The 26,020-nt window shown below is 45.4% G+C and overlaps 1 protein-coding gene across 5 annotated transcripts; it reads left to right on the forward strand.

Annotated features, from left to right (window-relative positions):
• The first annotated feature begins 898 nt into the window (after positions 1 to 898).
• On the forward strand, positions 899 to 21,945 carry LOC124015470 (V-type proton ATPase 116 kDa subunit a1-like). 5 transcript variants are annotated; one of them, XM_046330668.1, is made up of 22 exons: positions 899 to 1,056; positions 2,537 to 2,715; positions 4,590 to 4,668; positions 4,786 to 4,883; positions 4,987 to 5,127; positions 5,831 to 5,913; positions 6,949 to 7,075; positions 7,326 to 7,408; positions 7,536 to 7,629; positions 10,004 to 10,216; positions 11,358 to 11,508; positions 11,871 to 12,010; positions 12,523 to 12,692; positions 12,809 to 12,899; positions 13,049 to 13,167; positions 13,392 to 13,608; positions 13,754 to 13,861; positions 13,981 to 14,091; positions 15,782 to 15,799; positions 16,315 to 16,432; positions 16,543 to 16,714; positions 20,731 to 21,945. In XM_046330668.1, exons 2-22 carry the CDS (start codon positions 2,599 to 2,601, stop codon positions 20,822 to 20,824), a joined length of 2,544 nt encoding a protein of 847 aa, XP_046186624.1. In that variant the 5' UTR covers positions 899 to 1,056; positions 2,537 to 2,598; the 3' UTR covers positions 20,825 to 21,945. The 5 variants fall into 5 exon arrangements, with proteins under 5 accessions (XP_046186624.1, XP_046186626.1, XP_046186627.1 ...); XM_046330670.1 differs by having other exon boundaries at positions 4,987 to 5,115; XM_046330669.1 differs by having other exon boundaries at positions 903 to 1,056; positions 2,541 to 2,715.
• The last annotated feature ends 4,075 nt before the right edge of the window (positions 21,946 to 26,020 follow it).

Below are 26,020 nucleotides of genomic sequence, written 5' to 3' on the forward strand. Positions count from 1 at the left end.
TATATTTGGGGCAAATCCAACACCTTACTGAGTACCATTCTCCAAATTTTCAAGCATAGTGGTGGCTGCATCATGTTATGTGTATGCTTGTAATCGTTAAGGACTGGGGAGTTTTTCAGGATAAAAAATAAATGGAATGGAATTAAGCACAAGAAAATCCTAGAGGAAAACCTGTTTCAGTCTGTTTTCCACCAGACACTGGGAGATTAATTCACCTTTCAGCAGGACAATAAGCTAAAACACAAATATACACAGGAGTTGCTTACCAAGAGTCAGTGAATCTTAGTGGTTGAGTTACAATTTTGACTTAAATCTACTTGAAAATCTATGGCAAGACCTGAAAATGGTTGTCAAGCAATGATCAACAACCAATTTGACAGAGCTTGACTAAAACAATTTAAAGAAAAATACTGTAATTGCTGCCAAAGGTACATTGACTCAGGGGTGTTCATACTTATGTAAATGAGATATTTCTGTATTCCATTTCCAAGAAATTAGCAAAAATATCTAAAAACATTTGTCATTATGGGTTGTGTGTGTAGATGGGGGAGAAAATGTGTGAGAAAATAAGGCAGAGGGGGGGTGGGGTATGGATACTTTCTGAAGTTAGTGTTATGTTTTGTCCTTCCAATTTGGAGTTGACGAGTCTGCACCCAGATCTATGGCTTGGGCAATTTTAATAGGCAGGTAGCATAGCGGTTTTAACAGAGTCGGGCCAGTAACCAAGGTCGGTAGTTTGAATCCTCGAGCCAACTAAGTGAAACATCTGTCATTGTGGCCTTGATCAGGGCACTTAACTCGAATTGCTCCTGTAAGTCGCACTGGATAAGAGCGTCTGCTAAATAACACTTTTTTAAAATGTGAATGCCAACAACTAGATTGTATCTTCATATGAGTTGAGGGGTGAATCATCATGATCATCAATATTATGCAAAGGTGACGTGACGCGCATTAGCCAAGCCTCTGATCAGCTGATATTTCGTTGAGGGCGGTGTGTGGAACAGCGTTGAAAACTGGGAGCCGGGAGCGGAAGACTCGTTGCTAGCTACAACAATAGTAAGAAATTGATGGTTTGGTGACAGTATTCGCTGTTCAATACCAGCATTGTTTCCAAAATGTGTTTTTCCCCACCCGCTGTAACTAGTAAATCAAACGTTACGAATGATTCGGTAACATCCACCTCACTGTGTAGCTCGCTAAAGTTATCCGGTTACCGTAGCTAGGTTTTAATTTGCTACGATTTAAGATGAGCTAGATTTCTGTCAAATAATCTCGAGTGTTAGTCGAGGAAAAACGTTAGCTAGTCACTTTGTACTGTAATATAACGTTGCTGTTTTTGTTGGAACAACGTTAGCCAGCGTACGTTACCAGAAAGTTTGAGGTCCAACAAGTGCTTCTCCTGCGCCCTGGCTAACTAGCTCGCTTGCTAGTAAGGTTTGTTAGCTAGTTAGCTAAATTAGCCAGTGTTGGAATTAATTGTCAGTTCATATCGGCTTTGCATCGATATACGCGGACAATTAATTGTACCGCTGGCTTCCGAAATGACATTTTGAACGAACTGCCTTGTTCTTATGTAACGTTAACGAGTAACTAACGTTAGTGTTTGTGTGTTTTGACAGCTAATCAGACTCACTGCCTAACTCGAGGTGTCGAGGATGCGGACAAAAAAAATGGTCACGCAGATATGCTGAACAAGCAGTGACCCTACTAAAGAGATCCCCTTGCATGGACTTTAACGATATAGTTTGCTAAATGTATCCCCACTTGTTCGACCGTTGTAGTTGGCGTTAATATTGAAGATTTAATCCTGTTTGACTGTTAAATCAGATCACATGATGCGGCTTAATCCATAGCTAGCTAGCTAAACCTGTTATGGCACTCGAGGCATTTGCACTTCAAGAACATATGAATATGTGTGTTGAACTTACATCTAATGAATATAGTGTGAACCTGTTGTCTGTCCTGAGACAGTTTGCACCCTAGACTAAGAAACTCAAAGGCTTGGCTAGAAATGCTGTAATTGATTGTACAAGATGAGCCTATTGTGAGATGACACTAAATGAGGATTGTACTGGCACATGTGATGGTACTTTGACATGTATTACGGTTCTTGAAGAGTGTCTCCCCAAAGTAATGACTAATGTGCCAAACTGAATTCCTTCAACGATTATTGGGGCTAGATGTCAGATTCTTTCAGTCTCATGCCTGCTTCTGGCTCAAGTATAAACTATCACACCACTAATACAGAATGTTCATTACTGCTGTACAATTAGGGTCATCCTTACAACACGCACATTAGAAGAGGGTGCAGGCCTATGCCAATATCTTTTTTTTTCTCTGAACTTACACTTGAAATAAAGAAGGTAAGGCTATTGTAGTGTGAAAGGAAACAACAGGGAACTCTGTATAGTCAATGTAGGCCTATGTATTCTCAGTTGGCTGTCTTTTTGACAACATTGGAGGCTCATCCCTTCTGGTGGAACTCAGTTTCTCCTGTTTACTGTGCAGGTGACGTTTTCAATCATTTTGTCCCTAGCTAGATATCCAGGAGGATCCCATTGATCGCTGTGCTGAGCAGGTGCACTACACTACGCCATCATGGGGGAACTCTTCAGAAGTGAGGAGATGACCCTGGCCCAGCTCTACCTCCAATCAGAGTCTGCCTACTGCTGCGTCAGCGAATTGGGAGAGATCGGAATGGTGCAATTCCGTGATGTGAGTCGTCCAGGCTTCTCTTCTTCCATTCCTCGTGATGCTCTCTCTAGAGCTAGACCCTGTGGTTATTCTCTCCTTTCCTATTTTGAGTGCTATTCTGTCTGTCAATCCATGTTCAGGCTATGTAGGTCTAGAACAGTGTAATGTATGGCTCTTAACAAAGGACAAACTCAGGAAGGAGGTAGATGAATATGGCAGTCTGTTGTAGTAACATCGATTCAGTCAGAAGGTTGTGAAAGCACATGCCTTGGCGTCTGCAACATTTTCATCATGTGCACATAGCTGACCCTTTAGGCTGTGCATGGGAAAGCTCACACTTGACATCCCTTCAGGGATCATATGGTGTGAGGGGAAACTAAGGCAGTGTTTCCCGTATTCGTTTAGTAGTTGCGGGCCGCCGCTGCTAAATCGTTGCCTCTCCATTTTATTATTATACATTTTTGGGATTGCATAATATTTTAATTTTGAATATGAATGACTGAAACCTGAAGTATGTAGGAAATACAATGGACCTAAACATTTATTTTTATAAGATCATCTTTGAGAACTAACAATCACCAAAATAAAAATGACAGTTGGAGAATTTCCAAGAAGAGAAGAAAAAAGCCATGGGGCCCCCATTGATTTAGTTTTTGAATCACTCAGATAGCATAAGAACACTGCAAAATGTGTAGAATTGCAGGAACACTTTTTTTTAGCCAAGAGGGCCTCAAATGTTCTGTTGGAGATCGCGCTATTGACCACGTCCATACTCGCCACCTAAGCCCCATTTTGTTCCAGAAAAAAACCCTGAAGTTACAATGTACACAGAGTGTACAAAACATTAGGAACACCTTCCTAGTATTGAGTTGCGCCCCATTTTGCCCTCTGAACAGCCTCAATTTGTTGGGGGCATGGACTCTACACAGTGTCAAGTGTTCCACAGTTGTGGGAATTTGGCTGGATGTCCTTTGGGTGGTGGACCATACACGGCGCTTACTACCATACCCCGTTCAAAGGCACTTCAATCTTTTGTCATGCCAATTCAACTTCTGAATTGCGCACATAGTCAATTGTCCCTACTTTAGCCTGTCTCCTCCACTTCATCTCTACACTGATTGAAGTGGGTTTAACAAGTGGCATCAATAAGGGATCATAGCTTTCACCTGGTCAGTCTGTTATGGAAAGAGCAGGTGATCCTAATGTTTTGTACACTCAGTGTATATTTGACTCATTGGGTCTTTGGTGTTTTTCAATGAGGTAAATACAGATGGGCAATGCCATGTTTCAGCCAATCTATTTGAAGCTGCTATACTGCGTCAGTTAGGCTATATTGCTATTAAAGGGAACATTATATTTCAGATCGTGTTAACATAATTTAACTTTAATGCATTTTGCCGTAGAATGTTTTATTTTTTAAAGTCACCAGAAGTGAATTTCTCAGTCGTTCTCCCTCAAACTCACTGGTGTGCAGTCCCCCCAGACTGCCCCAGCATAAGGACATTCTCCCCATCCCCCACACCAACTTTGCCACACGTTCTGAAAAAGATCCCAGGGGAAACACTGAAAGAGACTAGCTGTTGTACCCAGTATGATGTTATTATACCCTTTATTTGGTTGTATTGCCTCATCATTCATAAGACCAAATGATGGCTAACTGGTGTCCTCACTGTTTTCAGAAGATATTAGTAGTGCTGTTTACGCTCTGAGCTTTCTGGATACGTTATTGCATTTTTATAGAAGTAGCCTAAGCTACAATTTCTTTAAATGCATCTTAGTGTTACAAGACAGTGTTTGTCTCTAATTGTATATGACAGATAATGGCAAATGGATTGAAGGCATTTTTATCCCTGCGATGGCAAAGGTTTTGAATAGTTTACATGTTTGCATTTCAGTTGAACCCAGACGTGAACGTGTTTCAGCGCAAGTTTGTCAACGAAGTGCGTCGATGCGAGGAGATGGACCGCAAGCTTCGTGAGTGGGCTCAAGCGTTTAACCCATTGCTTCACTCATTATACTCCCCCATATTTACAACAGTATCACTGCTATTAGTTATCCCGACTCAGACCCAGTCACCTCGCTCTCTCACAGGGTTTGTGGAGAAGGAGATCAAGAAAGCCAACATTCCAATGGTGGATACGGGAGAGAACCCAGAGGTCCCCCTCCCTAGGGACATGATTGACCTGGAGGTAACTTCTCTCCGTTCTCTCTAAGATTCCACTCTGGTTACAAAGTGCTCAACTCACCATGTCCCCAGCTCACTAACTCCCCCATCATCCTCTGTCTCTATAGGCCACTTTTGAGAAGCTGGAGAATGAGCTGAAGGAGATCAACACCAACCAGGAGGCCCTGAAGAAGAACTTCTTAGAGTTGACGGAGCTCAAGCACATCCTGCGCCGCACCCAGCAATTCTTCGACGAGGTCAACTCCACTGTACACAAACCAATTCAATATATATTCACAGCGTTTCTGTGCCTGCCTTATTGACTAGGCCCATTGAGGACTTCATAATTGATCATAGGATTATGTTAATTTAGTATGGGTCAGATGTCTGCATCCTGTGTACAGTATATGGTAGCATAAGGCTTGTGTATTTATAACGGCTAGGTAATTACATCCCCAACCCCAGACCAGTTATTCAAGTTTAATGATGCAACTAGGTTACATAGCAGAGTGATACGCCATACACAGATAGTCATTCGCATATGACGGAGACGAGACTACCTGCTGTCTGTACTTTTGACCTGCATCAAACTCCACTGAGTTTGGAAGCAAAGCTACTTGAACTTAGAATGTTATCGCCTATTTTACAAGCGCTTATGAGGTTGTATGGGGTAAATCATTCAGCTGAATGTGTAGCCTTTTTTGCCAATCATTTACTGTTCATATAAACCCCAGCTTGCTGTTTACTATGTTTTATGAAGAGCCTGGCCTGTGTTCAATATCATGCTCCTGCCCAGAGCTCAAGCCACTGATCTGTCACACCTTCCCAGGGTGTAAATAGTTCCCCCAACAAAGCAAGCCAGTTGCTCCTGAAAACAGGGATGCAATTTCTGAATGTGCTATCATATGTCTAATTGGCTGGAAATGTCTTGGTCTACATGTAATGGTTGTCGTTCTCTCCACCCCGCTGCAGATGGAGGACCCCAACCTGCTGGAGGAGTCGTCTACCCTGATGGATCCCACTGAAGCAGGGACCCGCGCTCCTCTCAGACTAGGGTGAGTCTGAGTCCTTGGTCCACTCTATTAAGGATGGGTTAGCCATCTCCTCAAGACTTAAAGGTCAATGAAAAGACTGTCATTACGTTAAACCATCGGTTCTTCCTGGAGGTGGAGTCGGGTCAGTGTAACACCTAACTGGTTTGGCTCAGACTGTCAGATTAGTCGGACCACTGAGGTCACTTGACAGTGTGTGCGGCGGTGCTCTGTGTCTCTGCGTATTCAGTCCCTAAGCTGACAGCCCACGTGCTCTGTCAGTATCGGTGGACAATTGTTTCCTAATTACTTTTAATGGTTGGTAAGAGGCCAGTACTGCTACTACTACAGGTGCTACTACTACAGGTGCTACCACTCTCGCCTGTTGCCTGGCAGTAAGTCTGTTTATCAGGGTTCTGTCTTCAGTAGTGGAAAGAGTGAGCAGATAGGCAAATCACAGACTGATGATAAGCAGTTCACAGAGCATGCAGGTTGTAATCCATTTGCAGACAGAGACAAAGAAAAGAGATTTGATTAAATGTCATAATGAGTTAGCAAATCGGGGACAATTTCAACAGAAAATGGGGTGAAAAAATCACTCGGAAAACCGTAACTAAAATAGCTCAATACTGTGGATGTGGCAAAGCTTAGTGCTCATTTGGTAATGGATTGCTTTGTACGGATGCAGTGCCCCAAGACCCTAGGGCTTCCCATCTGATGTCTGTTTGATGCTCCTCCGTGGCTTTTGCAGCGTTTGAGCAACATGTGAGCTGTGATCCATGCCCTCAGCTCCCATTCCTATGTCCACCCCTATCCAGAGAGGATGCTTTCATCAGCAGTGTGAACAAACAAAATCAATGACCTCTGTCCTTATGTGCCCGGGTTTCATTCTGTAATGCCATTACATTACGGACTGATCTTGGACCAGCTCCAACTTGAGCTGCCATTTAGGGACCTAACTCATTGCAAATATCAAACACTTTATTTTGAGGTGAGGGATATACATTTGGTAGCTATTCTGCTGTAAAGGCTGATCCGTGCCTTATCGTCTTCCTGTAGGTTTGTTGCCGGGGTGATAAGCAGGGAGCGCATTCCTACGTTTGAGAGGATGCTGTGGAGGGTTTGCCGTGGCAACGTGTTCCTGAGGCAGGCAGACATTGAAGACTCACTGGAGGACCCTGCCACGGTCAGTAACTATTCACTGATACTAGTATAATCATCTGGAGGACTTAGGGGAACAAAAACTGTGCAGGATGTTGTGACCTATCCAGTGGAGTACTGTTGTACCATGACCGCTTGGTGGCATTGTGTGATTGTCATATGAGTGGCATTGATGTCCTTATTCATGCTACCTCATCCATACACTTTATGAAGTATCACTATCAGGCAAGGTTTTGTCTCTTCACTTAACTCATGTTGATATGTTTCCCCTACAGGGTGACCAGGTCTATAAGTCTGTCTTCATCATATTCTTCCAAGGAGATCAGCTGAAGACTCGGGTTAAGAAGATATGTGAAGGGTAAGGGGCTATGATTGGTTGAGAAATTCAAGAAAACACTAATCTAGACAGAGGAATGTTGTAATTGGTTTTCTGTTCCGCTCCAGGCACTCTGGGTTGATCAACCCCTCTCTCCTTCACCTCTCAGGTTCCGAGCGTCACTCTACCCCTGTCCAGAGACCCCTCAGGAGAGGAAGGAGATGGCTGCAGGGGTGGCCACCCGTATCGATGACCTGCAGATGGTACGACCTGCCTGGCCTATTGTAACACAGACAGGGGATTAAATTTGACAGATCCTTACATTTTTTCAAGCGAATTAGCCTTTCAATATTTCATCTGTTTTCATTGTGAACTTGATCTGGGCTCTATCATGGCTTCTGATCAACGTTCTGTTTTCCCTGCAACTGTATACTCAGCTGCCAGAGGCTGTGGTGGACAGGAGTGGTAGGTAACCACATGAGGTATGTGGCTAGCTCAAATGCGCTTTTAGTCATTTGTTTGAGGAACGAAATCTTTCTATTGTTCAACATGACATTAGTCATCTTTTGATGTGGTTTTTGGATGGACCTTCACTTAACTAACGTTCGACTTTTTGCTGATGCAATGTCCGCGGAAGTTGCAGTTCCTCTTTCTGCCATTTCCTTTGTACTGAGCTTGTCAAAGCCCTCCACCAAATTATGATGAAGTGGAGGGAAAGACTGATACCAGATTAGTTCCCCCAGCAGTGTTGCCGTAATAGATAAAATATCTATCACACAAGACCACAGGAGATGTTTGTTGATCACATTAGGGAGGTCTTCAAATTGAGTTAACTTCTGTCTGTTTGCAGTGTTCATATCTCAAATGTTCTGGCTTCAGTTTCTGACTCACTCAACCTCTTCGGCGGTAGTGGGCGTCAGCATCACTGGGCTGGGTGTGAAAAAGCTACAGGGAGAGGTCCATAACGGTTGTCACTCGTGCCGTGCCAGGCCCATGAGGTGGCTGATCTGCCTCTGCCAGTGGATATACTCTCCTGCCTACACACACACTGGCCTGGCTTTGGGAGAGGACCTCTAAACCTGGCACAGTGACTCACTGCTCAAAAACAGGGCAAAAACAGGCACGGGACAGGGAGGCCAACACAAACAAACACACACAACACACCACCTCTTTGGTATTATAATCCAGGGTCTAACACCCTGTCTCCTTGTGCCAACTGTGTCTGGTGACCCAGAAACAAAGCCTGTCTCAGTGTTTTCTGTTTTTTTGTGGCTGTTGAGCAACATGTGAGCTGTGGTCTTTAGAAGTCCAGCCCACACAGACAGAACTTCAGTTTAGCCTTCCGTGGAACAGCAGCAGTGTATGGTGCAACACCTTCCCTATACTAAGAGAAACCCAATACTCCCCCTGGGAATACCCACTTGTTGTTGTTGTTCTGCTCCAAAGCCCTACGTAGTCTGGTGGCGCAGATGGTTTGCACTTGGATGGACAGGAGGCATCCTTTCCTTGTTTGGCTAGGAGGAACCCTCACTCGCCTCTCATATAGGAAACCAGCTGATCATCAGGGTGGCTTACACTGAGTTCAGCCAATTAGGCACGAGTTAGCCACCCACACTCCCATAGTGACCACATTTACTACTCACATTTGCAGGAATGGGCTTAGCTTAAAGTTTTAAAAAAATAGTCACTGTGTGTGTTTCAGGGTGTGTGTTGAGAGTCTGTGGTTCAGGATCAGTTACATCCCCCAGTGTGGACGGAGAGCGCAAGAGACTATGAATTACGTTTGTCAGGCCGCCTGTCTGCCAGAAATGTTAACATCCTCTCATTGCCAGTAAGTGCCTGGGAATGCTTGCCTCGCTGATTGAGGGGCCACTGTTATGCCCGTCGCTACGGGGGCGAGATAGTCGTTGTCAGGAGAGAAGGGCGAGGGTGAAAGGGAAATGCCCGGCCCGCTAGTTTGGGAGTGAACAGTGTGTGTTTGTGGGCGTGAGGTCTCGACAACGTGGGCAGGAGTGGGTGTAGGGTAGCGGCATGTTAGCAATCCGCTGATCATAAGACATTAACTTGATATGAGTCAGTGCTGTATACCTGAGAACGCCTCCGCCGGCTCTTACGGGAAACCCTGCTACGCTGGGTCTGATATAATCCCTTATCAAACTTGAGTGCACACTGTCCAGCAAAGCCTTCTATTAATGTGAACCACCTCCACAAATAAGAAGGGGAACCTGATTCATTGTAACAGCACATGCTGTTCTGGACATGTAGGGAAGGCACACTATGGAGACAGTTCAATGCCACTCCCCACACTATTCTAGCGTTGAGTGGAAACTACTAGGGGATTGTCCTGATGCCACAGTCTCCGGCCCTGGCCTGCATCTGTTAGTTTTCCATCTGAGGTCGGTTTAGTTAGGCATATACCTCTTCTTTTTTTATTTGAATAAATGCGGAGTGCGAGGGTGTTAATTGAGAACTGCCTGCAAACTTTGTTCATGTGTCTGACAGACTAGACTGTCTGGGACTGAGCACCTGAGCTAGTTATACACAGCTGGATATGTTCTGTACCCAGCCACGCAAGGTTTCAACTACAGTCGCATCTTGTCTTCATGTCTCAAACCCTGATCTCCCTCCCCGCTGCAGGTGCTGAACCAGACGGAGGACCACAGACAGCGGGTCCTGCAGGCTGCAGCCAAGAACGTCAGGGTGTGGTTCATCAAGGTGAGGAAGATGAAGGCCGTCTACCACACCCTGAACCTGTGCAACATCGATGTCACCCAGAAGTGTCTGATCGCCGAGGTGTGGTGCCCCGTGTCAGACATGGACTCAATCCAGTTCGCCCTGCGGAGAGGCACGGTGAGTCGAGAGGACACCCGTCTCGACTAGAGGCATGGGGGAGGTACAGGAAGTTTTAAGTTGCGTCCCAAATAGCACCCTATTACCTTTTTTAGAGTCCATAGAGCTCTGGTTGAAAATAGTGGGAATAGATTCATTCCATATCTATATAATGGGACATTTCTATCATACTGTTTAGGTCAAGTTCATTGATGGAAGACACCGTAGCATTAAGAACCAGTGAGCTTCATAGGCACCAGTTAACCCAGCTTTGAGGCCATTATGCCTGGACTCTGCTAGGCCGTTAAGTCATAACAGACCCAAACTGAGAGACAGTGCTAACAGGGCGTGGAGAGGCACTGCGTGAGTGCTGGGTATGTGTGGATTTTACGCATATCATGCGGCTCGATTCCAGCGGTATCAGGACGTCATTCTGTTCTGTAGTCCTGTTCTGTAGTCCTGTTCTGTAGTCCTGTTCTGTAGTCCTGTTCTGTAGTCCTGTTCTGTAGTCCTGTTCTGTAGTCCTGTTCTGTAGTCCTGTTCATGCCAGTAAGGGCTTAACCCTGTCACGCACAGCATTCAGTCTCCATGCTTCATTTATCCCACCAGGCTATTTTTACCCCACATGTCTCGTTGAGAAACACAGGGACATACTGCCCTCAATACACACAAGGAGTCTGCTTCCATCTCAGCCATGGAACCATCCCTTGGACAAGCTGTTGTCCTTCACACACAGCAGGGAGATCAGATGATGCGTGTAGTATGATAGATTCCTCTCCAAACCAGCTGTGCAAATGAATGTCATATTAATCTGATTTATTGAAGACTCTGTTGCGGATCTTTGTGAGTGATGGAGGTATGTATGGAAGGTCCCACTGCCCAGTCTACAGACTAATGGGGAAAGCAGGAGGATTCCTCTCATTCCTGAGTGCTGAGGAGATCCCAGGCCAGCTGACAGTCACTCTGGCTGGAACAACACAACATCCCTTTGTTAGACACATTTATGGGAGATTGAGCTTGCAGGGCAACTCCTGCTGTCCTCAATGCCTTGTAGGGCTGAATACCTCAACTCCCTGTAGAGGTTAACTGAGTGGTATTGTTGTGTCCTCCTGACCATCCTCTGAGCGTGTTTCTCTGGCCGTCTTTCTGTCTTGGTCTCCAGGAGAAGAGTGGTTCCACCGTCCCCTCCATCCTCAACAGGATGCAGACCAAGCAGACCCCGCCCACCTTCAACAAGACCAACAAGTTCACCTCTGGCTTCCAGAACATTGTAGACGCCTACGGTATCGGCAACTACCGCGAGATGAACCCAGGTAACCCCATCTGACACCACCAACCTCGTCTCTCTCTGTGTCTGTCGCTCTCTCCATCATTCAACTACCTATTGTTCAAATGATAGGCATTGTTGTTTCATGTACCTCACTAGGCAGCAGACTTTTATTTTGTAGGGATCTCATAACTCACATAATGTCTATGTATCCAGCTGGCTAGATCACTGAGCCAAAGCAGGTGATAAATGTTCACCCCTGGTGCCAAGTCTATTTCCCCCATTATCACCCCATCACTGTCAATCATGCTGTATTGTGTATCACTGGTACGTGTGTCTGTGTGAGCTTGGGTTGGATCACTCTCCCATTCCTCAATGTGTACGCTCATGAGTCCTCCCTGTCCCCAGCCCCATACACCATCATCACCTTCCCCTTCCTATTCGCTGTCATGTTTGGGGACCTGGGCCACGGGGTGCTCATGACCTGCGCTGCCCTCTACCTGGTCCTGAGAGAGAGCCGCCTGGTCGCCCAGAAGAACGACAACGAGGTAGGGACATCACTACCCCTGCCATCAGCCCATCAGCTCCACCACCCCTCACACCTTATCCAGCCTCTAGCTGCATTACTGGGGACTAAACAGGGCTTGGTTGCCTCTCTGCTTTAGACAGAATCTATGGCCCTAACACTGTAGTGGCATCATGATGGCCAGTTTAACTTTCAAGTTGGTGCTTTTTGAGTGTGAATAAATAACCAAATCCTCTGGCTAAAACAAAATGTAACTGAGACCAGATTCTAACAGTGTAACGTATCACTTCTGGTCTGTGTGGCTGTTTGATGTGGTGCGCGTTCAGCAGGACGCAATATTTTGGAACGTTCAGAACAGACATGTAGAATAAGGAATCACTTCGGCTCTATTCGTGTTCGTGTTCTGTCTGCAACGTTCTACGGTGTTTGGCAACTGAATGTGGCCATAGTTTGAATGTGTCACTTCCTGTCTGCGGGTGTAGATGTTCAACATGGTGTTAGATTCAAACCGTGTCACTTCCTGTCTGTGTGTAGATGTTCAGCATGGTGTTTGCTGGGCGCTACATCATCCTACTGATGGGCGTCTTCTCGATTTACACCGGCATCATCTACAACGACTGCTTCTCCAAGTCCCTCAACCTGTTTGGCTCTGGCTGGAGCGTCAGGCCCATGTTCGACCCCCGCGCTAACAACCTCACCTGGTCGTAAGTATCCCTCTCTATCGGTCTCGTACTGTCTGTGGATTAGATTAGTTTACTTCCTGTACCTTGTTGGCAGTGCCCTCTGAAGTGATGATTCATGCCATGTTTGATGTTCTCAGGTTTCAGACACTGGATGAAAACAAGGTTTTACAGTTGGACCCCGCAGTAAGAGGAGTCTTCAATGGACCTTACCCCATTGGCATTGACCCAGTGAGTACTCCGTCTCTGTGACAACAAGCTGAAGTCCCCTTACAATAAAGATGGAATGTGAGCTAAAAAAAAAAGGTGTTATTTTGATAAATGAAATGTGTTACATTTCTATCATCCTGATTTCATTGTCTTTTGACTGTGTTCTTCAGATCTGGAACATCGCCACCAACAAGCTGACCTTCCTCAACTCCTTCAAGATGAAGATGTCAGTGATCCTGGGGGTCATCCACATGCTGTTTGGAGTGTCTCTCAGTCTCTTCAACCACCTGTGAGTCACGCTTAAGCTACAGTCCTTGTATATAGAGCACTGTATGAATTTGAAAGGGTTTATATTTCCTTATCCCTCTGCTGTCTACCAAAATAAGTGGTGGGGCGATTTAATTTTTTAAAACATTTTTTTATCTCAGACCAACTTTAAGCAACCATGACAGTTTGTTTCCTGTCTGTACAAGACTGGTTTATCCGATGGTAAACATGTCTTGTTTTCTGAAGGTATTTCAAGAAACCCCTGAACATCTACCTGGGCTTCATCCCAGAGATTGTGTTCATGGCCAGTCTGTTTGGCTACCTGGTCATCCTGGTCTTCTATAAGTGGTTGGCCTACGACGCTCACACCTCCAGAAATGCTCCCAGTCTTCTCATCGCCTTCATCAACATGTTCCTGTTCAACTATAACGACCCCACCAACCAACCCCTCTACAGAGGACAGGTGATCATTCCATCCATCCTTTCATCTGTCACTCTGTCCTTTTTAAAAATATTTCTTTCTTGTGCGAGCCATTTTCTGGTGGGATAATGTGTGACGCCTCATACGCATCTAACATCCCTCGTTCTCTCGTCCTTCCCCTCCACAGATGGTTATTCAGACGCTGCTGGTGTTGATAGCCCTGGCGTGTGTTCCCTGTATGTTGATAGTGAAAACCCTGGTTCTGCGGCGACAGTACCTCTGGAAGAAGAACTTGGTACTGTAGTAACATCTACACACACACACACACACACACATTTGTTCCATGGGGGTCTGGAGTGTAGAGTTTGTGACCCCAGCAATAACCCCTGTCGTCCTCTTTGTCTGTTCCTCCAGGGCACCCAGAACTTTGGGGGGATCCGGGTGGGAAACGGCCCCACGGAGGACGAGGCTGAGATCATCCAGCATGACCAGCTCTCCCAGCACTCGGAGAACGACGAGCATGAGGTGAGACCAGGATGCCCCCAGCCTCTACTCTGTTAGCCTAGCGTATACGACGTATGTGACCAGAGTAGTCTATTATAATGTTGGCCCAAGACTTAATAGCGGATCCCATTGGACACTGCTGTTGGCAATATGATCCAGACCTAGTCCAGATGGAATGACCATGAATAATGAAGCCATCAGCCACACATAGAAACCCAACCCATTTACTTTACATTACCAGAGCTCTCATATTCCCTGCTTCACTAACAGCAGCATAGAATACGTATTCATTATAGAAGTGGGATCTGGCAGGAGCAAATGAAACTGACCACAAAGCTAATCCAGCAGCTCTTATTACTCAACATGTGCGTAATTGTAATACCTACAAAAATGACATTTTTACATTTTTAGAGTTGATTCAGTGGGACCACCTTGCCTTTTCAGGAGTTTCTGATTAACATATGAACTGATACAACAGGCTCCTATGAACCTCAAACCAGACAAGCTGTCAGTTTGTTTCTGTAGCTCTCAGGAATCGGTTATGGCTGTTTACAGACAGTTTGCTCTTTTATGGTTCCAGGACCCAGGATTTATAGAGCAGCTTTCAAAGCGCCTCACACAGATTCCTACCCTCTCTCATTGTTGACCTTTTGAAGTGGAGAGGAATTTGATTTGATTGGAGGTTACTTTATTTAGCAATGTTAGTCTCTACAGTCCGTGCCACTAAGCTTTTTGGCCTTGGACAAGAAGAGATCTCAACGTGATTCAGTGGACGGGGCTGTGCTGGAGAAGTCTTTTAATTCTAGTATGTTGTATTCATTTCCAAGACATTTTAGAGCCGTGTCACATCGCATGTTGATAATGTGAGCTCTGGCTCATGTATCACCATGCAATCCGCTTCGAGCCATTTTTATTAATGGCATAGTGTTTTAGAGTTGTGCAGCTCCTCCCTCTGGCCAGCAGGTGTTCAGGCAGGCAGGGTGCTAAGTAACTAACAGTAAATATAGCATTTCTGTTTTAACATGGAGGAACTCATTTTAACAGGCCACCTTTACAGATTTATTGCTTATAAACTACTCGGGTCATCTGGTCAAGTATCCAAATCCGGCTAACTGTGTTAATCCTCAGCGACAGAACTGAATTAATTTGTGTTCAATTGGGAAGTACCGCCTTTGGCCTTCGTTATGGTAAATGGCTGTACTACCGTTAACTAGGCTAAAGCTTTAGTTAGCTTTCTCCTAACCAGCCTCTCTGAATGGCTGAGCAGGGTGTAACCCAAACAGACCACTCCCACCTGCTGCCACTGTCAGAAGTGGGTCACCAACCCCATTGGTCACCACATTCCCCATCACCGTCTCCCCTAGCAACCACAGACACAAACACAAGAACGATATGCCAAAGATATATCTGGAAATGTCACAGTAGAATGTTGTCACAGTACTAGGCATGTACAAATGCATGCTTTTGGAGGAATGGTTATGCATCCCCTAGATACCAGTGCCATAATGTTTTTATGCAGCCCCTTAAGGAACTCTGTCAGTAGTTTTGATCCAGTGCCTGTGACGACTGCAACACCTAATTACCTTCTGTATATTATACATCTCCATTTCCCATGTTTTACTGTCATTGTTTTCTCCTGTTTCTCTCACCACTGTGTTCTGTTGTCCTGTCACCTGTCACTAACAAATCTAACTTGTCAATTGCTTTCAAGGCCCCTGAGGAGGAAGTGGTAAGCCAGGCACTCATGCCCCCATCCCCTTACCCAAAGCGCATGTCTTGCTAGTCTGTCTTTGAGCCTCCTGTGTGATAGTGTGTGTCTCTGTCCTGCATGTGTGTTCTGTCCCCTGAGGCTGTGTGGTCTGAGTTTTTGCTGTCTCTGGGTGTTCAAGGGATTCTTCTAACGCGTAGCCGCACACTGAGACTAGTACTTCTTCCTGTCTGCACCGATCATGAGGTGGTACTACCATTACCAGCATGGCATATCCTGCACAGCTCCTCATTTGTCTGCTTCTTGGGAGACCTCTGCTATAGAGGTCTGACTAGTGGGTCAGGCTGCTGTTTCTGGAGCTGTTTTTAATCTGGTGAATGTCTTCCTCAATGTGGTACCGTTTAGCCATGAACTTCACTGTCGTTAGAGATTGCCCCAGACCTCATTTGGACCGGTCTCCCGGTCCCTGTACTGTTGTGTCCTTGTCACCAAGGGGTTTATACTGGATGTGTGTTCTCTCTCTCCCCCTCCTCCAGTTTAATTTTGGGGATGTGGCTGTGCACCAGGCCATCCACACCATAGAGTACTGTCTGGGTTGCATCTCCAACACCGCTTCCTACCTACGCCTATGGGCCCTCAGCCTGGCCCACGCACGTGAGTACACAAACCTCATGTTCTCCCCTCTCGCTGCCTCTCTACCCTTTTTTTGGTTTCTCTTTGAAAGGGTACAGTAAAACAGTTGATTTCCTTCTGTGATCCGACAGAGCTGTCAGAGGTTCTGTGGACCATGGTGATGCACCTTGGCCTGTCCTCCAGGAGCTTTGGGGGTTTCGTTGCCTTGTCCATCATCTTCGGCGCCTTCGCCGTCCTCACGGTCTGCATCCTGCTCATCATGGAGGGCCTGTCTGCCTTCCTGCACGCACTGCGCCTGCACTGGTGAGCGAGACACTGCTCTCTTGCACATAGACGACATGTTTGTTCAGTCTGTAGAGCCTCAAACCAAGATCTCTAGTACCTTCCCTGCACTTAACAGCTGTTGGGCTGTTAGGGCCTCCATCTTCTGCTAGTCTGGATTCCTCATTGACTTGGGTCAAATCCCATTTTATTGGTCACATACACATGGTTAGCAGATATTGTGAGTGTAGCGAAATGCTTATGCTTCTAGATCTGACAGTGCAGCAGAATCTAACAGGTAATATCTAACAACTCCACAACAAAACCTAATACACACAATCTAGTATAGAAATGGGATAAGAATATATAAATATATGGATGATCAGTGACAGAGCGGCTGAGATGCAGTAGATAGAATAGTGTAGTATACAGTATATACATATGAGATGTAATGTGAGATATGTAAACGTTCTTAGTGGCATTATTAAAGTGACTAGTGCTCCAGTTATTAAAGTGGCCAATGATATCAAGTCTGTATGTAGGCAGCAGCCTCTCTGTGTTAGTGATGATGGCTGTTTAACAATCTGATGGCCTTGAGATAGAAGCTGTTTTTCAGTCTCTTGGTCCCAGCTTTGATGCACCTGTACTGACCTCGCCTTCTGGATGATAGCGGGGTGAACAGGCAGTGGCTCGGTTGGTTGTTGTCCTCGAAGATTTCTTTTGGCCTTCCTGTGACATTGGGTGCTGTGTCCTGAAGGGCAGGTAGTTTGCCCCCGGTGATGCGTTGTGCAGACCTCACTACCCTCTGGGGAGCTCTGTGGTTGTGGGCGGTGCCGTTGCCGTACCAGGCGGTGGGTGATGCAGCCCGACAGGATGCTCTCGATTGTGCATCTGTAATAGTTAGTGAGGGTTTTTGGTGACAAACTACTTTTTTCCCCCCTCCAGCCTCCTGAGGTTGAAGAGGCGCTGTTGCACCTTCACCACGCTGTCTGCGTAAGTGGACCATTTCAGTTTGTCTGTGATGAGTCCACCGAGGAACTTATAACTTTCCACCTTCTCTGCTGTCTCATCGATGAGGATAGGGGGGTGCTCCCTCTGCTGTTTCCTGAAGTCCACGATCATCTTTTGTTTTGCTGACATTGAGAGGTTATTTTCCTGACACCACACTCCGAGGGCCCTCACCCTCGTCCCTGTAGGCCATGTCGTTGTTGGGAATCAAGCCTACCACTGTAGTGTCGTCTCCAATCATGATGATTGCGTTGGAGGCGTGCATGGCCACGCAGTCATGGGTGAACAGGGAGTAAATGATGGGGTTGAGAACGCACTCTTGTGGGGCCCCAGTGTTGAGGATCAGCGAAGTGGAGCTGTTGTTTCCTACCTTCACCAACTGGGGGCGGCCCATCAGGAAGTCCAGGACCCCGTTGCACAGGGTTGGGGTCGAGACCCAGGGACTCTAGCTTAATGATGAGTTTGGAGGGTACTATGGTGTTTAATGCTGAGCTGTAGTCAATTAACAGCATTCTTACATAGATATTCCTCTTGTCCAGATGGGATAGGACAGTGTGCAGAGTGATGGCGAGTGCAATCATCTGTGGACCTATTGCATCGGTAAGCAAATTGGAGTGGGTCTAGGGTGTCAGGTAGGGTGGAGGTGATATGATCTTTGACTAGTCTCTCAAAGCACTTCATAATGACAGAAGTGAATTGCTACGGGGCGATAGTCATGTAGTTCAGTTACTTTTGCTTTCTTGGTAACAGGAACAAGGGTGGCCATCTTGAAACATGTGGGGACAACAGACTGTGATAGGGAGAGATTGAATATGTCCGTAAACGCCAGCCAACTGGTCTGCGCATTCTCTGAGGACATGCCTAGGGATGCCGGCCGGGCTTTGTGTTGGCCACGGAGAAGGAGAGCCCACGCTCCTTGGTAGCGGGCCACATTCTCTGAGGACACGGCTAGGGATGCCGGCCGGGTGTTGACCACAGAGGAGGAGAGCCCACGGTCCTTCGTAGCGGGCCACGTCGGTGGCACCTGTGTCCTCTCAAAGCGCACTAAGAAGATTTGATTTGTTTGGAAGCAAGACGCCCGCGACGGGGCTGGTTTTGTTTCTGTAATCCGCGATTGTCTGTAGACTCTGTAAATGAAGGAGCATGTCTTCAATAGTTTCCTCCTCTGTCAGGAGGCATGGAGGTGTGGCACAGCTCTGTAGCTCTCCCTGCTGGTGAAACTATGGTAACGGACGTTTTAGCTCTAGTTCCTCGGGGCCTCGTCTGAGCACTCAACCGTGTGTGTGTGTGTCTCAATGGAAACAGGGCGTGTCTCTCCGTCCCACTGGTATTAAGCAGACCGGTGCTACTGGGAGCTGTGGTTTTCCAGATCTCACCTCCAGATCTTTCCTGGCCAGTAACCTGAAATCCCATAAAGCAGTGGATGATTGTGTGAGATGCAGGCCATCATGGAGAAACTTCTGGTGTCTCAGAACAGCCCTGTTGACCTGGAAGTGATCATCCACTGGCACCCTCTCACAGCACTGACGGAGACCCTCATCACTGTATTTACCCAGCACATTGGAATCTAATGCTCCACTCTCACTGAAAGGCCCTTAGGACATGAGGCCTTCTAAATAACATTTAATTTATTTATGTATTTATTAACTTATTTTGCTTAGTGGCTGCTATCTAACACAGTAGTAAATGTGATTTTTGAACTGCCAAAGTAATGTCAGGCGTCTGTAAAATGTATAGCAGTAGTAAATGTTGATCTAGCTGTGGCCAACATGCATACGTACTCTCTCCTATTCCAAAACCATCATTTGATCCAGCCAGAGAGATTCCTCCAGTAGCTGAGGGAGGAGTCATCCCTTAAACACTTCTTGGTCTATTTTTAGATTCTGACATTTTAACTTTGAACAAATACTGCCTCTGGATTTGAAAGGACACAACGACTGAAGTTAAAGTGCAAACTGTTAATTTAAGTGTATTTTCATCCATATTAGGTGAAACGTTTTAGAAATGACAGTAATTCTTGTATACTGTCCCCCCCCCCCCCCCCCCCCCCCCCCCCCCCCCAAGCTTGTGACTCTCCAAACTTGTTGGATGCATTTGCTGTTTGTTTTTGGTTGTTTCAGATTATTTTCTGCCCAATAGAAATTAATGGTAAATATTGTTTTGTCATTTTGGAGTCGCATTTATTGTAAATAAGAACAGAATATGTTTCTAAACACTTCTACATTAATGTGGATGCTACCATGATTACAGATAATCGTGAATAATGATGATTGCGAAAGTTAGACTCTCAAATATCATACCCCGCCTCTCACCATTACAATAACGGGGTGAGGTTAGCATTTTGTGGAGGGTATGACATTTGTGTGCATCATTGCACACCAGCATTTTGGATTTGAAGACTCAAAACATTTGTCACTATCCCAATACTATTGGAGCTTGCTGTAAATCAGTTTTCAGCCCAGGGAGTAATTACCGTCTCAGATTCATAGAAACGCAAAGCCTGTCACTTTTCCTTTGTTGCCTTAAATGTTCTGAAGGACAGCAGTGCTAGTTGACCACATCAAATATAATATGCCACGAGGTTTGACCGTTTCTTTGTGAGTGTATTCTAGTGAGATATTCTAGAGCCCCAGCCTACCCAGATGAACATCTACCTCCAGACGTAGGGAGGAATGACGAGCATGTCTGCTTCCTCCATTGAAAGGTTATCCAGCCGTTAGTTTGCAGGGAGGTTTTATAAATGGGGAGATGGAAAGAGGGTTGTGTTTCGCTTCTGATGACCAGGCCTAGATCCTACCGCGGGTGTGTTAAAGTGGGTTACACAGGGAGGTTGTGGAATGGAGACCAGGGGTCATCTCATCTTGCCATCTCTCTCTGGCTTTGGCTTGATACAACCATTAAGGGCTATCTATATTGCACCTCAAAGACACTCCAGTTTAAAGGGACTCCTCAGACTTACTTTCAAAAGATTGTTGTAATTATGTCTGTGTAGCGTTGATTCTTATTGCAATATGCCTGACGTTAACTGTCGCCTCTCTTGTTCTCTCTAGGGTGGAATTCCAGAATAAGTTCTACGTAGGCCAGGGCTTCAAGTTCCTCCCGTTCACCTTTGAAAGCATTCTGGAGGGAAGGTTTGAGGACTGAACACTGTCCTGACCACTGCTCCTATAACCTCACTCTGTTCCTCTTGACAGCCAATGTGATGCTGGTGTAAGGTAGACTCCACCCACCCTAGGTGTTGCCATAGGTACACATGTGATTAACTCTGAGCTCACTGGTCAGGATTTTGGGTAAAATAGCTCTTTCTGAAAACCTGAAGTTAATGACATCGGTATTTTACATCCTGGTGCCGTGATTGTTTTGTTTGTTCGATTAAATTATTGAATGTGTTTTTTGTTTGTTGTGAAACCTGTCCAATGATGTGTTTGAACCTCTCTGTGAGAATTGCACTTCTGATCATTGTAAACGAGGACTAGCTTTCCGGTAGTTTAAATTGAGTTAATCTACAGATTGTCATTGATACATTGATAAAGTCCATGGAAAATGAGAGAAAATGGCACCAGGCTCAGATCCAGTAAAGGAGATTACTGGAGGTCTTTAAGTGTGTTTGTTAGTTGTCACATCGCTGCTCATATTAATACACAAAACACATAGAAAAAATGTTCACCCACACATTCTCTGAAGCAGGTAAAAATCAGACTGACCTCTACTGTAAAAACAAGTCTAAAGGGAATGAATTCTACCATACTACAACCATTCTACTCATGTTAGTAGTTTCTTCTCTATGTGATGCAGTGAATTGAATCTCTTATGTATGAGAGGTAGATCTTGACACGCGTCCTGTAATTTTCTGCTGTTTTTGACCTGATGTGTTCTATACTGACGGCACTGTTTTGGACTACATATCTGTGATGTGCAGTGAACTATGGGTAACCTGTCTGTCACCTGTCATATTAATGTGGAGTATTTCAGAAGTGTAGAATGTAGCTGGGTTTTTCTGTGATAATCCGTGACCTATGAGATTATTGGTCATTGTGTATTGATTTTGTTTTTGTTCCACGCCTGTTGAAGGAATTATTCACACTGTGACTGTAGGTCTGTGTGCGGGGAGAGGGAAGGACAGACCACACAACAGGAATATGTAAAGGAGATCCGTGTATTGTCATAAATATGAGACACCAACTAAATCTGTATAGGACGCTAGTTGCATTGAGAATCTGTCTGTATGTGTTTGTCAATAAACGTGAAAGAGCTGGTTAAACAAACGGCTTATTACAATTCTTCTGGCTGGGATTGGTGGAGGGTCATGTTTCATGTGAGCAGTTAATGTGTTGAGTGTTTAAGGTGGTAAGATGCCATTACGTGGATAATAGTTAACTGAATGCTAGCACCACTTTTTTAAAACATTCTATTTCAACACTTGGGGGGGGGGGGGGGGGATTATGGTTAATGCATGTGGCATGCTTTCATACTCCATTCACAAACATCAAGGTCTACGCCTGTGCTAAAACTGTAACTTTGGCTATATGAATACAGGGATGACACAAGCCAAGGGCACTTTCTGGTGGTTCCTGAGTGTAGTGCAGGTATGGTTTTTCAGTATCTGTAGTTTCTCAGCAGTCCCCATGAGGGAGCTATTGGACTGGAGTGATCACTGGTTAATCAGCCAAACTCATTCTCACTGCAAACGCTTATTCACTTGAATCATTCTAGTAAGGTAAATGTTATTCAGTAGACGTGCTCTGTTCTTCAGAACTAGGAAAGAAACTGTATTTGCTCCGTAAGAAACCTTTTCCTTGGCTGTCCTACCAGAATCCGATATGTGTAAAAAGGTCTTAATAACATCAGCTAAAATGTCTCCGTGACACATCAATTATTTGAATGACCTGCTCTACATGTGTACTTTGTGGCTGGAATGGGATATCTTAAAGCTCCCTGCTAACCTGAATGAAATGAGTTCAGAAACGGCTGAGCACTTACTGTAGCACATCAAGGTACACTCATCCGCTCTCACATAATGGGTCTTTCTTATAGTAAAACTACTTTTCATTGCATAATGGATTGACCTGATTTAAGACTTCATGGCAGGGGATTGTGTTATGATATTATTACTCCGAACATCTTAAGTGCACACTAGATATTTCTCCTGCTGCACAGCTAGCTCAGAGTCACGTTGACCCTCTTATCCGGTGGAAGACTGCTTGAGAAGGCTCCCCCGCATCCCATAATTAAACCTGACCTGGTTTATCTCGAGGAATGACAACACAAGGGAAGGCATGTCGAGGGGCTCCTCAATTGATGTCTATGGGGTCTCTGTCTACATGGTGTGGCCCTGAGGGCTAGTGTGGTTCTGATCCATGTGTTATTGTAAAAGTGCCCTGTTAAACAGTAGTCCTCAGACATTGGGAGAAAGAGGGAACACTGTGTTCTTCTCCAGACAATATTGATTTTCTAGGGCCCTCAACCATCTGCCATAACGGCACAAAGTAATAATAGTTTATTTATCCTACTTTTTATTTTATTTTACAACTTTTATTGCCCGGCATGGATAAGCAGCAGTAAGAGCTGGCTTGTGAAAGAGGCCTAGAATCCCCACTGTGTTTACATTACCCGCCCCCCCCTCCCGTCCCCCCGCCCCCCCCCGTTGGTCATGTTTCAAAGCAGAAAGTACGAATGAGTTTATTTTGCTCCTTTACCTAATTAAAATATAGTGTTCTTTAGCTGACCACAATTAATCTCCTTTGGAATGTTCTTTTTCTAGTATGGTTGCAAGAGATTTCCCCTGGGTCAAAATAGGATTTTACAGCTGTTGTAATTGAACTGGCTCCGATTCTCAAATCTCTTCACGTCCGTTGATCCAGGTACAGTAAGATATAGAGGCTTACCTGCTCAAGAGGTGATATTAATCAATTAGGTACAAATATGTGCACAGTCACAGCTCTGTGGTGGGGGGGTGTGTGATACCTATTTCAAAGCCCAATCCTTATCCATTGACAGTATTTTGTTGAATAACCGTATTTGCATAGTCTATTTGTATACATTAGTGTGTACTGTACACTCCCTGTCTGTGTGTGGCCTGTGTGTACTGTACACAGGTCTATAGGGATGGCAGTGTACTCCAGCATGGAATTGGAACATTGTACCTTGCTAAACTCATTAGCCTGATTCGAACACCCCTTTGACATCCTCTTGACAGGCTTACGGAAGCTTCTTTTTTTTCCGTTTTCCACAATCTGTGACTCGCAATTCGATCGATCATATGCTTTTCTTTAGGTTGGCACATTTTTTCCCCCCCCTCCCAATGGCCAATGAACCTTGGATGTGACAACGCCAGTGCTCAGCCAACCACAAGGCTCTTAGAGGTGACAAACTGGCGGCACACGTATCCAATCATTTCTGGCCCCAGTTATTGTTTCAGTTATTCCAATGTGCATCTGCTTCTACTGTCTGAGTTGAAATGATGGAGAAATCCTATTCCAGCTTTAATCCAAGGCGCCGCTATAAACCACAGCCATTACTCAGTAACGGGAGTAAAATGATCTGTGAATTACAGGATCATTAATGACCCCGACTGTGGAACAAGGCCTATAACCATAGCATGTTGCCCATTTTGACCAGGATGACTGACCCGGTCTCAGAGGATGTATCCTTCAAGTAATACATCTGACTTAAAAACAGAAATCAACTTTGAATGAAAAAAAAAAATCAAGTCTCTCCTGTTTGTTTGCCATTGAATAACAGAGGAGGAAAGACGAGACCATTTGTCCTGGGAATTGTAGGACTTGTTACCTCTTGACATTCCTCTGAAGGCCCCTCTCTTTCCCCACAGCGGTAGCTACCTCTTAAGCTTAAATGATGTACCATCTGTCAGTTTATCCCGAAACAGGTTAAAGAAAAACTCCTTAAACTTAAAATGGCACAGCTGACGGATAGTGTAAGAAGGTAGTCAGAGAGAGATGATTTAGACACTTGCGTGACAGGTACATTAGGTATGTTAAACGCCCAGGTGAGGCCGGGACAGAGAAACCCCCTATTCTGAGGGCTAGGGGCTTTTCCTCGCGATAGTGTTATTACTGCTAAGAGCTCTGATAACATTGTTACAGAAACACTTTTCCACGACCTGTCTGGCCTCGCCATTGTTTTCAGCGGGGTTTGTTGTGCTCAGCGATATGGCCGATTACATCGGGAAGTTTCTCACAATATGAACATCTGACTCTAATGACGGCATTACACACACATGCACAAACACACCTCTGTGGGAGTGAGTTACATCACACCAAGGAGGGAAGGAGGAGGAGTGGAGGAGGAAGTAGCTGCAGACACACAAATGAAACGATGACAGCCTTTCTTCTCATTAAAGTGGCCTGTGCTCCCCCGAGCAACCTTGAAAGTAATCTTAGTTCTTCCATTGTATCCTGATAAATCAGCTAGTCCTAAACTGAAAGAACACAAATGTATTGGTTTCCCTGCCTCCTCATCTACACACCCGCCAGAACAGAACCAGTAATACCAGCTGCCATGGCCATCATCGCACAGCACGACGTTGTCACCATTCTCCTTCACACACACAAAATGACAGTTATGTCACCAAACCAGAACCAAAAACAGTCCATGCCAGCCACCAGCTGAAACCATCATGGTAAATAGTCTTTGATCCTCAACTCACATGGGCACACCAAGTGGCAGTTATGTCGCGTCACTGAAGAATCGCAAGTCATAGCTTGCAATTAAATCCAGGAGGCCAGAGTATTATTGTTCCCTTCCTATTTGATAACTACAAGCGTGGCAGAGTAGAAGACACAGGGTAGAGCGGTATTGAGAAAGATAGTTGGAGCATGAGATAGGCCGGGAGAGGAGGGAAAGACCAACAGTATCAGCCTATAGCAGCTAGAGAGCGTGTTGTGTACTTGACTGTTCCCCGACCCCAGAGCTGAAGTGAACAGTGTACATGTTGTGATTGGGATGGAAATGACTAAGAGCTCTGAATGATCCAGACCACTAGATTCAGTTCTGTTCCCCCTCACTCTGAAACACTGGACTCCCTTACGTGCTAGTAGAGTCACAATGAGCCCACAGAGTTCACTCTGTGTGTGTGTGTGTGTGTGTGTGTGTGTGTGTGTGTGTGTGTGTGTGTGTGTGTGTGTGTGTGTGTGTGTGTGTGTGTGTGTGTGTGTGTGTGTGTGTGTGTGTGTGTGTGTGTGTGGTCTGTCTCTGTGTGTGTGTGTGGTCTGTCTCTGTGTGTGTGTGTGGTCTGTCTCTGTGTGTGTGTGTGGTCTGTCTCTGTGTGTGTGTGTGGTCTGTCTCTGTGTGTGTGTGTGTGGTCTGTCTCTCTGTGTGTGT

The sequence above is a fragment of the Oncorhynchus gorbuscha genome, linkage group LG26, assembly GCF_021184085.1.
Source record: "Oncorhynchus gorbuscha isolate QuinsamMale2020 ecotype Even-year linkage group LG26, OgorEven_v1.0, whole genome shotgun sequence".
Classification (NCBI taxonomy): Eukaryota; Metazoa; Chordata; class Actinopteri; order Salmoniformes; family Salmonidae; genus Oncorhynchus; species Oncorhynchus gorbuscha.